This window comes from Hydra vulgaris, chromosome 02, assembly GCF_038396675.1.
Source record: "Hydra vulgaris chromosome 02, alternate assembly HydraT2T_AEP".
Classification (NCBI taxonomy): Eukaryota; Metazoa; Cnidaria; class Hydrozoa; order Anthoathecata; family Hydridae; genus Hydra; species Hydra vulgaris.
The window spans coordinates 60,577,501-60,593,230 of record NC_088921.1 but is presented as its reverse complement, the minus strand read 5'-3'; the positions used below and the strand labels follow the sequence as shown (position 1 = coordinate 60,593,230).

The following is a 15,730-nucleotide window of genomic DNA, read 5'->3' as shown; positions in this document are numbered from 1 at the left end:
CTACCTCCTATTAGATTCTCACCATTTGGCAAGGTAGCAAGGGTGTACGTAATGTTTTCATTTAATGATTTTATTTCTTCGTCCATCGCTTCCCTCCACTTACAGCTTCTTTGCTTTGAATGGCATCATTGTAAGAAGTGGGTACTTTTATACAATAGCAGTAGTCAATATATTTAATGTAATCATTGTTTTCCGAATTGTCAATAATGTAATCATTTAAATATTTTGGTGTTCTTCTAGTTCTCTCTGGGTTCCTACGGTTTTTAGTATGTTGTAACATGGTAGGTTGGTGCTAATAATTTTGGTGTGAGTTTTCGATTTTATCTTTGTCAATATTATTAGGTGTTATGAGTCCAAAACCCTCAGTAAACTTTACTAATCTATGCTTTAGAACAGAATTTGTTTCAGGGTAGTATACTAAATATTAAGTGCTTTCTGTCATATCCGATAAAATATCCAATTTTACGACATGGATCCAACTTTTTACTATCATTTTCATAGAGATAGCATATTGTTCCGAAAATATGTAATTTAGAAAGGTTTGGCTTAGTCTTTGTGATAGTTCCATATGGAGTGTTTTTAAGTCTACTACTATAACAACAATTTCTAACATAAGTTGCAGTCATTATAGCATACGCCCATAGAAATTTTGGTAACTTTGATTCAATAAGCATGCATCAAACAACGTTCGCCAGCTTTGTTCGGCATTATTATTTTGATGGGAAAAATACGGTGAGGTATGCTCATGCTTAATACAATACTTTCTTAGAAGTTCTTGAAATTCTCTTGAAATATATTCACCTCCGTTATCGCTTCTAATTCGACTAACACGTCCAGATGGGTATATCTCATCACTTTTGAATGAGAAAGTCTTTACATTACCATATGGAGCAATGTCTGATAAGAACTTTTCTGTAGCATGTACAGTGTCTGACTTATGCTTTAAAAAATAAGTGAATAAACATCCTGAATAATCATCAGTGAAACTAATAACATATTTATATCCATCTTTTGCAATTGGCACAATTGGTCCAGCTAAATCTGTATACACAAACTCAAAGGGGTATGTTGCTCTAATTTTAGGTTCTCTGTTACGTATATTTGTTTGTTTTCCTAAAGTACATGTTTCACAAAAATTACTATTACTATTAGTAATCTTCATACCTCCAACAACTTTTTCTAATTTCTTTAAATCTGCAAAATTGCAGTGTCCTAGAACTTTATGTCATGTATCAATGTTTTCTTTTCGAACTAAAATTGTTGAAGTTTTGAGTAGATAATATAATCTACCTTTCTGGTATATCGGAAATATTTTCCCATTTTTAGCAATAAATTCTCCTTTATTACCTTTGAAGTTAAAATTGCACCTTTTTGTGCAGCAGCTTGAACAGAAAATAAACAATTGGGGTAGCTTGGTATAAACAAAGTATTTTCTAGTTTAACTTGAATAACATTTCCATCCTCAGTAGTTAATTCTACTGATATTGTTCCTCATTTATGGGCCATATTGTTAGTTTTTGTACCATCAGCCAACTCAATATAATGTTCGTCTGGTTTAAAATGTCCATCCAGGTAAATAAAATATTTATCACTATTTATTACATGCGTGGTTGCTCCGCAATCAACAAGGAATGATTTAGATAAAAGTTGCAAATTTCCTTCATCAACTTTAAATACATAACTTTGATCAATATTTTGGTCTGTTAACTTTTAAGCTTTATATTTTTCCTGTTGCTGTTTACAACAAGATTTATCACTATGAGTGCTTGATTTACACAATTTACACCACTTTCTTTCTTTGTTTTTATAACAATCTATAGATTTGTGACCTGGAGTGCCACATGTATAACATTTTGCAACATTTTTATTTTTAAATTTAAAATTATTTTTCATAATACTGCTTTTATTTGGTTCAGCCTGATTACTTCTTGAATTCTCAGTTTCTTCAAAGTTTCTAAGTACTTGTTTAAATTTTTGAAAACATTTAACAGTTTCTGATTGTGTTACAACAGCAATAAAAGATTTATATTCATTTGGTAACCCCTTTAATACCATTGCTACAAGAAGTGAATTACTTACAATTTCGTCTGCAGATCTCATTGCTGTTGCTGATGTTTCTGCTCTTATTATATAGTCGGTAATTGACTCCGAATTCAATTTTTGGAGAGTTGTAAGCTGACTGTATAATGTTATAATTCTTGGTTTGCTACAACCAGCATAATGTTGTTTAAGTATTGAGAATGCTTCTCTTCCTTTCTCTCGAGCATCCCTCAATACTAATGAAAGCGATCTTTTGTCTAGGTATTGAATTAGTTCTGCATTATTTCTAATTCGTTCAACACTAATTCGTTTTCATCGTCATTGACTTCTTGAGTTCCAGTAATAACATCTTTTAAACCTTTAAATTTCATGTATCCTGATATTTTTATTTTCCGTAATTTAAACTTTCTTTTATCTCCGTCGAATAATAAACTTTGATATTGGCTTCTGGGCCCATAACCTGTTAAGTTGGGGTTAGTCATAATGGAGGAATAAATACTAACTAAATATATAATCTATATATTTATATTAAGAAGCGCCCATATTGGCACGTGTGCTATTACAACTCAGATTAACTACTTCATAGTCCGTAATTACAATAACCAATATAACGGCCATACAGATGACATCACTCTAACATATTTAACTCTCTACATATTAGTAAATTTTTTTTACTAAAAAAAAAATATTTAACTAAAAATAATTATTACCATCATAAAAAAAGTACTCTTAGAAGAAAAATAATACAAAAAATTGCAAATAAATTCTTCATAGTTGTAGTAAATGTAACGATTTTGAAATTTGTTATATTTGTAAGTATTATATTTATTATGTTTAATTTAATCGTTATCATTATGAAAATCAACTGAGAATATATAAATTTGGTAATTCAAAAATTATAATGATACTAAGTAAACTTTTTACCCTGCTTGGTCGGCAGGGTAAAAAGTATGTCAATGAAAGAGTAAAAATAGTAGATAAATTAGAGCAAAAAAAATGAGATCCTTTTCTTATAATAATTTAGTATAAGTTTTTTTTGTTATTGTTATTTTTTTTTTGAATTGATTATGCTATTTTTTAAACATATTGTGTTTTTTAAATTTTATAAATATGTATTAATCAATCATGTAAATATAATGTATTATGTATTAATCAATCATGTAAATATAATGTATTAATCATAAATATAATGTATTAATCAATTTGTTGATTAACATTGTTATTGCAGCAAACAATCATGTCTTCTACTGACAACATTGAGTTTTATAGTGAAACATGTAATAATTTTAAATCAAATAATAACGACTTTAGTAATAACCCAGCTCGCCAGCCCATAAGGTACCCGGGTGGGTCCCAGCCGGGTTGCAGGACGGGACCCGTACGGGTAACCCAGCCGGATCCCGCTGGTTTTTATCCGCGGGATCCAGACGGGACCCATCCGGGATTCCCGCCAGAAAACACAAACGGGACCCAGACGGTATTCAGCCGGGATAGCAAACGGGACTCATACGGGACCCAGTTGGTATTCAGCTGGGATAACCCACATGGATCCTACATAAATCCCAGGTATTGTAGGTATAATTATAAACTATTATTATTGTTTTTATTACTATTCTTACTATTATTATCATTATTATTATTGTTTTTTTTTATTATCATTATTTTTATTATTATTATCACTATTTCACTTTACTAAGTCCTGTAGCTATATTGCTGGCAGATAAGATGCATTTTGTTAATGGAAACAATAACACTGCCAAAAATAATTGAAATCAGATTCTGTGTGCTATAAGGCAAATGTTTACAGGCTGGAAAAACCAGTATAATGTATACAGTGCTTAAAAACAGATCATTGTGCACTATTTTCAATCAATCATAACTTAGACGATGGCAAACAGTTGTAAGCTTTTAACTGATGCTAGATCACAAAACATTGTTCACTGTTCAACATTTGTAGCTGCACCATCAGGCACTTGTACTACATAATTAGCTTCTGTTGCGTTCTTCCTTTTTGGTTTTCGGCCCCCTTCCCCACGGTCCCGTGAATTTCCAAACTATGTAGAAAGTTCCTTCTCTAGCATCTCCTTGGTTATGTTCTTAGTGGCAAAGTTTTATTTAGCAGCACCTAAATACATATAAAACTATTATGTTGATGCTGCGGTATACATGTTAATTTATTATTATTACATCATTTAGCAAGTATAACTTTTCTGGGCTAAGTGTTGTGATCTAAATAAATGTTGCGATCTAAAAAACTCAAGATTAATATGTTGCTGTTAAATGTGGGCATACAAATTTGAAGTTAATACTTACTAAACAAAATCTGAAAGTGTGGCAGTGCTTGAAATTTAATTTTGTTTCGTTGGCCTGTCAAGTTACACTGTCACGCTAGCTTAGGTGTCATTAAATAGGCCATGTTTCGCTTGATAAATTGTGTCAAGCTGCCTCCACCATTACCGACAAGAACTTGGGACTACAAAATACAATTAGAATCCAATTATATGTAAATATATAAAATTCTGGAGCATTTTTGTTATATATAATAACAACTATTTAAATACCTATAGTTAAATAATTGCAACAAATTTACCAAAAGTTTCTGCAACGAAACATCTTTCAAAAACTGTTCTTTTGAGTTTGCAACATCCACTGGAAGCTTAGTACCATCAGTCATTTCATCCTTGTTGGTGTCCATAGGAAATGTGAGTGTCACCGGAAGTTCCTGTTCGGCTAGGCCTTGACCAGCATTCAGCTGCCTTTGAAGGCTATGCAGAATTGAAGAATGGATTTTTTGAGTTTGTTTAATTTCTTCTTCATATGAAAGGATCTTCAGTCTTAATGTAAGATCGTTATATACGTAGGTTCCGATTGAACTGAAAAACAAACAAAGATAAAAAAACAAATTTATTTAAAAATCAACATTGTTATTAGAGCTGGTGAAATACAAAAACTATTCAAAATTGGTGCTAAGTAACCCCCGTTGGAGTAAACTAGCCCCGGATGATGGTACTTGATTTTCAAAATAAAAAAAATAATATTTCCAATTAAAAATCATCAGAGTGTAAATAAAAATTCCTCCAAAGCTTTAATAATTTTTTTATTAAAACTTTTAATATTTTTGTTGCAGCTAATACTAAAAAAGTCTAGCTATATTCGATAGCATGGAAATTGCAAAAAACATTCAAGATTTAAAGAAATATCTTTATTTTAACATAATCTAAACGTTATCTTTTTTTTAACTTAATCTTCAACTGAAAAATATTTTTTTCTTATTTTATAAATAATTGCTTGAGAATAGTAATATGTAATAAAGAATAGAAAAAAAACTATTATTTAACGGTAGTGATATAGTAGCTTATAAAAATATGAAGTTATCCCAATATGTTCCAAAAAATTTGACTGAGATTTTCAACACTATATATTTTTCAAATTCAGATATTTTGAAAATAAAAATCCTGTCACAAAAATCTTTTTATTAAATAAAATAATTTAATTTAAATTTTTTTTATTTATACATTTTGTGTGATATATATATATATATATATATATATATATATATATATATATATATATATATATATGTATATATATATATATATATATATATATATATATATATATATATATATATATAGGGCAGTCCCAAAGAGATCTTGATGGGAAGGGGGATCTTAATTTGCCGATCTAATAGATTTACATATATATATATATATATATATATATATATATATATATATATATATATATATATATATATATATATATATATATAATGAATATACATATAATATATATATGAATATATATATATATATATATATATATATATATATATATATATATATATATATATGTATGTATATATATGTATATATGTATATACATACATATATGTAAATATATATATACATATATATATACATATATATAAATATATATATATATATATATATATATATATATATATATGTATATATATATATATATATCGTTAATAATAGAAATTGTGTTGATGAATACTGGTATTGAATGTTTAATACCGAGTAGAGGAAATTATTCTATGTAAAACTAAATAATAATGTGAAAATGCAGCATTAAACCAAAATATAGTATCTTTCCTCTAAATAAAAACGAATTGCTTCGAGCTGCAGTTTTTGACATTGATGTCTTTGAAAGCAATCTTACTAGTTTACTAGACACAAAAAATGATGAAGTGCTTGGCTGAACACTACCAGATGGACCATCAGCCCCCATAGGAAGCAAGTCCACAGACCAATCACTCTCTAATTCATCACCAACAGCTTGCACATCTTGTCCCCCTTGTTGACGAGCTAAAAAGATGTATAAAAGAAATACCCAAGTCATATGTTAGGAGACGTATTAATTCATGTAGGCAAACTATTGCAGTCTTCTATCATCTCAATTTTTCACAGAGGCAGTTACATCAATCCAGACATATACCTTGCTTTCCTATCTTCACGTAATCAACAGCTTAACTTTCATAATAAAATTTATTTATTTAATAAACTTAATAATAATAATAAACAAAATACATAAAAATTAAAGATGATGGAATACATACATGTGAAAATGGGTGCCACTGGTCTGGTGAATAGTTGCTTTTGTTGGACTAATGTTTCAATCCTTTTCTTTTTGTTACTGTGAGCTTTACTACTAAAAAATTAATTACATATTTGGTTCTACTTAACTACTAGTTCTTCTTTTTACAAATGTTTTCAATTTTCAGCAAAAAAAAGTTAATACCTCTGGTGAAAACTGGTTAGATGATCAGTATCACTATCACTTCCATCATCCCCACCATGATCACTACCTCCCTGCTCTTCCCTTTCCTCATCTTCATCAACTAATTGCATTGTGTTAGATCTATCACAAACCAGTACATACAATAATAACTTAATTTTTAAATTGCATATCTATTCACAATATAATCTTTTTTTGCTATTTATGTTTAAAATAAGCTTACAGGTTTATTGTAAGAAATACTACAGTTAATAATGATAATTCAACCGCTTTGTACCATTTGCTCTGCCGTGGATCTTTACCAGAAATATCTTCAATATTAGAAGAATCCTCAGCCCTCTTTGATTTTTCTTGAGCTTCTTTTTCACTTTCTAATAAAATAAATCAAAATCCTATTTTAAAATGCACAATTTAAGTATTATAAACAGATCAAATAAAATAAAACTTTAAGTTTTCTGCTCTGACAAACTTCATATACCAATTTTAGTTTATTAAATTACAATTAGCAGTCTACTAATTTCTATGGCTAAAATATCAGTTTCTGTAAAACAATAATAAAACACTTACCTGCTAAACCCAACAGTCTCATCTTATACTGCATCCAATCAGTGCACGGATCAATTCGATCCCTATTGGCTAAATTATTATAATATTACAAATTAAATTACTTTTGTATAAAGGCTATTATGATAGAATCATAATAAAATAATTTGGCTGTAATTAGTTGCTTTAAGAATTGATGAAACATTAAGAGGCAATGCAAAAGTGTGTACATGAACTTATGATAATCTGTTTGTACTGTAAGTAAAAAAACTGTTCCTAAGTTCTATTGAACAACAGTTTAAACAAAAAAATAAAAAATATATATTTATTTCTTACCTATCATACATAACAAATATGCATGCAACTTCTGCATAGATTGTATGTATTATTATACATTAAATTGATAAGTTAAGAAGGTAATATTCATGATTTGAAAAAAAAAAAAATTCATATTAGATCTATAATTCAAAAGCTCTTGAAGTAATAAAATTGACAAATTAATATGGCTGAATCTAAAGAATTTAAATTTAACAAATTTATATTAGATTTGTAGCTAATGATCATCTAATTCATTTTGTGAAAAATTAAATTATCTCTAAGCTAAACAAATATTATTGAAAAACACTGCTGTTACAGTTTAAAAAAAATAAGGAGTTAAAAACTTTATTATTTAAATAAACACAACTATTAAAGGTTTATTATTAAAGGTTTGATAACTTCACAACAATAACTTTGTAAAGCTGATGTTTAAATTGTTTAAAAGTATTTAAACTGCTGCTATTATGCAAAATAGCTTGAAAAATGAATATACAAACTAAACTGTGATTTCAATGTAAACATTTAATTTTGAAAATGTAACTGAGGCATGACTAAAAACTTATTTTTATAGAGAAGAATAACATACTTTGTTTTTATGTCAGATAGGGAGACTTGCTTTAAAGGGCCATTTGATGGTTCAATAACATACACAGATAAGCTAGCTAAATCTATAGGGTCTTGAAAAAAAGATTGTTTCACACAAAAGTCCTCAAAAAGGACATAGCTATTATCATTGTCCTTTAAGATATTTCTAACAATGCCAATCTTGCCTCCAATTTCAAAGCACTTATCTCCGTAAATAGTTGACATTTTTGTGGTATTGTTTATATTGCAGACAATGACGTAGTGAAACTGTTACTGGACCCTCCATATGGATTTTACTCAACTTACCACTAGAATGCTTACGATGTGCAGGTTTAATAACATCATGATTTTCAAATATTCTTTTGGCAATAAGAGCACAAGGTGACTGAGGCTTTCGTACTAATTTTTTAAATTGACCAAGGTAACTTTCGTATTTAAAAGATGAACAATTATCAAGAGGACCATATTTTTTGCATCATCTACAATGTGCAGCAATGAGTGAATATTATACACTAACTGATCTTTACAATACAGTTCCCCAAAAGTTTGTGTAAAATACCTAAGCAATTGACCTGCATAATCAGCAAAATTTTCAAGTAACGATGAACACAGCAGTATTTCAACAGCAACAGACAAATCTAAAAAATTATTATAACAATGAGGAGACAAAAAACCTTTCAAAAGAACAGGCCCAATGTAAACTAAAAATAACCACAGCTCTGTTGCTTTCCATTGTTTAAATTATGATCATGAACGAGGTTTTCGTGAAAATTCTCTAGAAACATACTGTCGCATAATTATCAATTTTTCTGAGACTGCTGTTAGTATACTTTTCGATAACTTACATGATGATGGCCCGTCTACCCATAAACTAAGTAATAATCTGAAGGAAAACCACTAACCATTTTGTAACTTAGCTGGGTGAAAGGAGATACTGAAGTGTGATGGATTGAATAATCTTGATGCATGAAGCTATCATCGGTTCTTAAAGAAGCAATCAATTCTGGCAAAATTATTTTATTATGCCACTCCCCTTTTTGAGTGCAATGCTCACAACAATTATATGAATTGTGCGTTTTTATACATTTAATAAATGACCTTGCAGGTGCATCACAAATTACTGCTCCTAAGACAACTTTATACTGCTTTGAGTTTTTACAAGAAAAGCCACATTGCTCTAAACTTTTCATCTCCTGTATAAAATCATTTAGATAATCATTAAGAGAGTTTGGCTTGTGAGAGCTACAAAAAAATGTTATAGGAAAGACATTGTTATCTTCAAGTTCTACAATTGAACCAAGAATAGGCCAGAGAGAAATGTTTGAGCTGTTAAATAAAGGAATACCATCAATATTTATGTAAATTGTTAGCTGTGTAATATCAGATGAAACTGAAGATTTATTTAGAAGCAAAGATAACCACCTTTTTAATCCTATATAAAAGTATTCACCACCAGCAACAGAAGCAGTAATAATGTTTCGATCAGTTCTAAGAAGTGTTCTAGTATCTTTGGGCAAGTCTAAATTTGATTTTTGCAAAAATCTGAAGCAAACTATTTACAGTACTATGAGATATGTTAAATGCAATTGCCCATTGCTTTAATTCATCTGATACACTTTCATTCACTTCTGTTATGCAATTGTTGCCATCAATATCATCACTGTCTAAATCATCATGATGCAAACAAGCTTTCCATTCGATCTTATCACTAGATTCTTCTAAACTAAAGATAGTGTCAGTAAAAGGTAAATTTAAATTGTTACCAGCATCCAACCTGCATGAACTTTCTGGAATTTTAGGAGAAGACTCGGGTAACAAAGTATTGTTGACAATTGGACATGATTGACAACAACTTACAGAACTAGAAGAATTAAACAGCAAAGTATTATTCAGCAACTCGGATTCATTGGGTGACTTCTTTCACAATTCTAGCTATTTCAGCGGCAATTTTTCTACGTCTTGTTCTGTCTGAACTCATAGTAAGGTTTCTTATATCTTGCTAACTTTAAAAAATGTTTATCTGTTACTTAACAAATTAATTACTTGATAAACAATAAATAGATAATATTATAATAACAAGTGCAACCTAAACATATCAACTTAATGTTTCAATCAATTTACAAAAATCAACAAAGAATTATCGATAATTATTGCAAACATAACCAAAACATTATAATGAAACTACAATACCTAAAATACTGTTAATAAAAAAATTGTCCTCAAAACAATTTTGCTATAATCAAACAGTAAAAAAAATTGTTCTTATATGACAATCGTAATTTAAAAACGGATAACTTTAACAAAATATTTAAAAATTTTATGAAAAAAAATACCACTATTTGAAAAAGAAACAACTTTAAAGCGTAAAAGAAATTTAATATTAACAAAATATTGCACAAACTTTCACACAACAAAATGGGGACTTCAAACTTCGCGCATGAAGTAAATTTTAATACAGTCGATAAGTGGCGTGAGCACCAGGGAAAACCGTACAGTTCCCGTCTGACTCCTGGTGGCATAACCCGGATGATAACCATACCGGATCCCCGGTTCAATACCGTACGAGACCCGTCTGTATAGGCTAGCTGGGAACATTGTTAGTTGCAATGATTGTTATATTTCTTGCATTACTGAATTTGAGAAACATGGCTAGTGTACTTGCAGTTGTAAATAATATGTAAAAGATAAAACTATTGAAGGTATTATCTCTTATATTTACAATGTACTTAGTGGTGTTTATAATTTTAATACAAGTAGAATCGAAAATGGAAATTGTTCTCAATTTAACGAATTACATAAAGAGTGAAAACTCTGTATTTGTTTGTGTCATTTAGTTTTATATTACAATATTATAATATTACAAAATTAAAAAAAAAATACAAATGTATACTAAATATTTAATTAGTTATACATTTAGTATACATTTGTATTTTTTTTTGTAATTTTGTTTGTATGTAAAACTTTTTTTTGCTTGTATGTAATTTTTAGTTACATGTGTAATTATTTTTGTTCATATGTAATTTTTTTTGTTATATGTGTAATTTTTTTGTTACATGTTGCAAATTCAAATCAAACTATATTAACTTTTTTATACATGCAGTTAGATAAACCATAGTTATAAGAAAGATATAGTTTGGAAGCGAACAATAGCGCATTGTTTTAACTCTTTCATACTGTTTTTTCTTGTTTCCGGACTTCCGAACCTGCACAAAAAGATTGTTGTTGTTAGTGGTTGCCTGTTATTTTTTTAAGTTGTCTTTCTATTTTTATTGAAAATGATTTTTTTAACATGCCTGGTGAAAATTGTGCAATATTTGGTTGTTCAACTTCAAGAAGACACAAAGGTATCAGCATTTTCAAAGTTCCTACTCAAACTAATGATGCAAATAAAAAATGGAGAAATGAGCTTATTAACGTAATTACTAGAGACAGACTCATCGATGATTCTTTGAAAAAACGAATTGATTCCTTCAACTTTTATATTTGCGAGATTCACTTTACTGAAGATCAATTTTGGGTTTATTCATCTCGAAAAATTTTAAAGGATGGAGCATTGCCAACTCTAAATCTCCCTTAGAAAAGTAATCAATCACAGCGAAGTTCAATGTCCATTACAAAACGTGAGGAGTTTTTAGTGACGCAAGAGTTAATTTCTCGAACTACAACGTCATGTTACAAATCTTTTGATGATTTTACAAAAAACGTATTTTAAAGCTCTCTCTTGGTGATTGTTGGAAAATTTCTTTGGATGATAGATTTGCAGTAAAAAACATATTTTACCAAAGTATGAAATTTATGTCGACAAGTTGCTAGACTATTGTGTAAGAATTTTTGGTTGGATGTTACCAATAGATCATCTTTTGTACCTTCAATATAAAGGATCTTTTTTAAATGTTTCTTTATCAAAATTTATAATTCATATTGAAACTCTTGTTCTTTGTCCTGGTGTTGAAGTAAAAAGTTTAGACTTAATAAACCAAAACTTTAAATTTGAAAAGCATGTTATAACTAAAAAATTTAACTACTTGCTTTTTAAGCAACTTCCTCTTAAACCTAGATTAAATCAAGATAAGTTTTATCGTTCACTTGATTGTAATATTTTAATAAAATCCCAGAGTTGTTGTTATTCATGCCATTTTTTACAACTTAAAACTAATTATGAAGTAAATAATAAAAACAAAAATTTAAACCAACCTGCAAAGCTGAATGCTCCTTTTAAATTTACCTCCACCGAACAAATTAAATTAAGTTTGCAACAACATCGTTTAAAATGCAAACAGTTGGAAAATCAGATTGAACATATGAAAACAGTTTTAAATATGGAAAGTGAAAAAGTTAATTTAGAACTTGATCAAAACCTTAAAACATTGTACTCTGGTTTTAATCATAAAAATATTCCAGACTTCATGAAACTATTTTGGAATGAGCGGCAAAATTATATTAAAGCTTCTAGTCCTTGTAGTGTTAAGTATCATCCAATGATAATAAAATTTTGTCTCAATTTAGCAGCTAAATCTTCGTCAGCATATTCTGATTTGCGTTTTGATAGTAAGACTGGTTCAGGATTTTTAGTTCTTCCAAGTTTACGCACCTTGAGAGACTACAAAAATTATATACATCCTTCAAGAGGTTTTAATCCTCAAGCCATTAATGATCTTGCAAATAAAACTTCTAACTTCTCTAGTTCTGATAGATTTGTTACAATTCTGTTTGATGAAATGAAAGTTCAAGAAGATTTGGATTGGGATAAATACTCTGGTGAGTTAATTGGATTTGTAGATTTAGGAGATATTCAAACTAATTATGCTACACTTAAAAATGTGAGAGAGCTAGCCTCTTATGTTTTAGTTTTTCATGTTAAAAGTATAGTAAACCCACTTTCCTATAGTCTAGCAACATTTGCCACAACTGGAGTAACATCGACCCAACTTATGCCAATATTTTGGAAAGCAGTGCGTTATCTGAAGAGTATAAATTTGAAAGTCATAGCTGCAACTGCAGATGGTGCATCTCCAAATAGGAAGTTTTTCAAAATGATAAGAAATTAGATGGTGGCTCAGGGAAAAAAATTATATATTGCACTAAAAACTTATTTAGTAATGATAATAGATTCATCTTTTTATTTGCAGATGTACCTCATCTAATCAAAACCTCTCGAAACTGTCTAATTAATTCTGGTTCTGGATGTAAATCACGCTACATGTGGAATAGTGGATATTTTCTTCTTTGGAATCATATTTCAACATTTTACAATTCTGATTTAGAAAGAGGTTTAAAACTTGTTCCTAAACTAACAAGCGATCATGTAAACTTAACACCATATTCTGTGATGAGGGTATGTCTTGCATCCCAAGTATTGAGCAAAATGGTAGGAAATGTTTTAAAGCAGTTTGGACCACCAGAAGCTGCTGGAACTGCAGAATTTTGTTTAATGATGGATATGTTTTTTGATTGTTTGAATGTAAAGAACAGTGTTGAGCATATAACAAAAAGAAAGTCATTTTTAAAACCTTATGAATCAGTAGATGATTCAAGATTTGCTTGGTTAGATAACTTCCTCTTATACTTTAAATTGTGGAAAGAATCTATAGATCAACGAGAAGGAAGTTTTGATGAAAGCTGAAAATTAAAAATGTTTATTTCTTCTCGCACTTATGAAGGTTTGCAAATTACAGTGCATTCATTTAAAGAAGTTGTTAAATTTTTACTTGAAAATGGTGTTCAATTTGCATTTTCTGAAAGATTCTGCCAAGATGACCTTGAAAACTACTTTGGAAGACAACGTGCAATTGGTCGCAGAAAAGATAATCCGTCTATCAAAGATTTTGGCTACAATGACATTACAATCAAGTCACAGTTTTCAGTCATCCAATTATTGGTAACATTCAATCTACTAACAATAATATCATGGATATTGAAAATATTCCTTTACCGAAAAGAAAAAAAAATTGTTCAAAGTTAAATAAAATTAAAAACCAACATTAAGTTCTGCTTTTTCACATTTATTAATTGAAAAAAAAAAGATTATTTTCATAACTACAAAGTTTTAAAAGCATTATTTGTCATTTATAATGGTAAGAGTATCTATAAATGAATTAGCATAAAGGTATTGTGTTTTTCTTCAAAAAATATTTCTAAACAAAATACGATAGGCGTATTTTATTAAAATAAATTGGCAGGCATCCATCAAGTTCAAGTAAGTTAAACTACTGATTTTGGACCCCCTCTCCTATTTGTTAAACTCCAGAAATTATTTTCCTGAGGGTTACTTAAAAGGGAAACTATTTTTTTCAATATTTTAGGGGGCGCCGTTTGACTGTTGTAGGGGGCATGGGAAGTAGCTTGCCCCCCACGCCTTATACTAAATCCGCCACAGGTAAAGTAAACATTTAAAATAAACAAGACCAATACTTATAATTTTAATTCAATTGGAATAACTTTTGCTTGTTTTCTATTTGCTTGCATATTTATTTATAAGTAAATAAAGGGGGACTGTGACTGTATATATATATATATATATATATATATATATATATATATATATATATATATATATATATATATATATATATATATATATATATATATACATATATGTATATATATATATATAAATACGCAATTGATCACAACCCTGATAAATTGATCATTTATATATATATAAATATATATATGTATATATATATATATAAATATATATATAAATATATATATATATGTATATATATATATATATATATATATATATATATATATATATATATACATATATGTATATATATATAAATACGCAATTGATCATAACCCTGAACAATTGATCATTTATATATATATATATATATATATATATATATATATATATATATATATATATATATATATATATATATATATATATATATATAAGTGATGTACCGATAAGACTTTTTTGGCCGATGCCGATACCGATGGATAGGAAAAGGCCAATACCGATGCCGATACCGATGAATTAACTAATTATTAAAGTTTTAAAGATATAAAGCCATAGAGCTTTAAATTGGGTAAATTTGTTCATGGAATCCGTACTGGTAAACAAATACTTGGACCCAAATAAATAAACTTGCCTGTAAACAAAGTCAAAATAAACAATTTTTCTAAAAATTCTAAGCGATGCATAAAGTTTAGATTATTTGTAATTTAATAATTATCAAAATGCAGGATAAAAGTATTAAAATGCCATCGGTAATGCATATCGGTAAATTAATAAAAAAAGGCCGATGCCGATACCAATTCCGATTGTACAAAAAGTGGCCGATTAAGCCGATGCCGATTAATTGGTACATCACTAATATATATATATATATATATATATATATATATATATATATATATATATATATATATATATATATATATATATATATATATATATATATATATATATATATATATATATACACTTACTCTTGCTAACTATAGTGAGCAAAACATGATAAAATGTTAT

At 28.5% G+C, this 15,730-nt stretch overlaps 1 protein-coding gene and 1 long non-coding RNA gene across 2 annotated transcripts in view; both read right to left on the bottom strand.

The window, feature by feature from the left end:
* Window positions 1–3,172: 3,172 nt before the first annotated feature.
* Window positions 3,173–4,866, bottom strand: LOC136076568 (uncharacterized). The gene is made up of 3 exons (XR_010636384.1): window positions 4,631–4,866; window positions 4,354–4,513; window positions 3,173–4,165 (listed from the first exon to the last, which is right to left on the bottom strand). It is a non-coding gene; the product is annotated as an uncharacterized LOC136076568 (long non-coding RNA).
* Window positions 4,867–6,108: 1,242 nt separating this feature from the next.
* The window catches only part of LOC136076199 (uncharacterized), a 36,283-nt gene continuing 26,661 nt past the window's right edge, over window positions 6,109–15,730 (bottom strand). The window contains exons 4-7 of the mRNA XM_065789673.1: window positions 7,369–7,437; window positions 6,805–7,172; window positions 6,623–6,714; window positions 6,109–6,371 (exon numbers count right to left, since the gene is read on the bottom strand). Of these exons, the coding sequence (XP_065645745.1) occupies window positions 6,109–6,371; window positions 6,623–6,714; window positions 6,805–6,914 (465 nt within the window). The 5' untranslated portion in view covers window positions 6,915–7,172; window positions 7,369–7,437. The remainder of the gene's footprint in view (window positions 6,372–6,622; window positions 6,715–6,804; window positions 7,173–7,368; window positions 7,438–15,730) is intronic.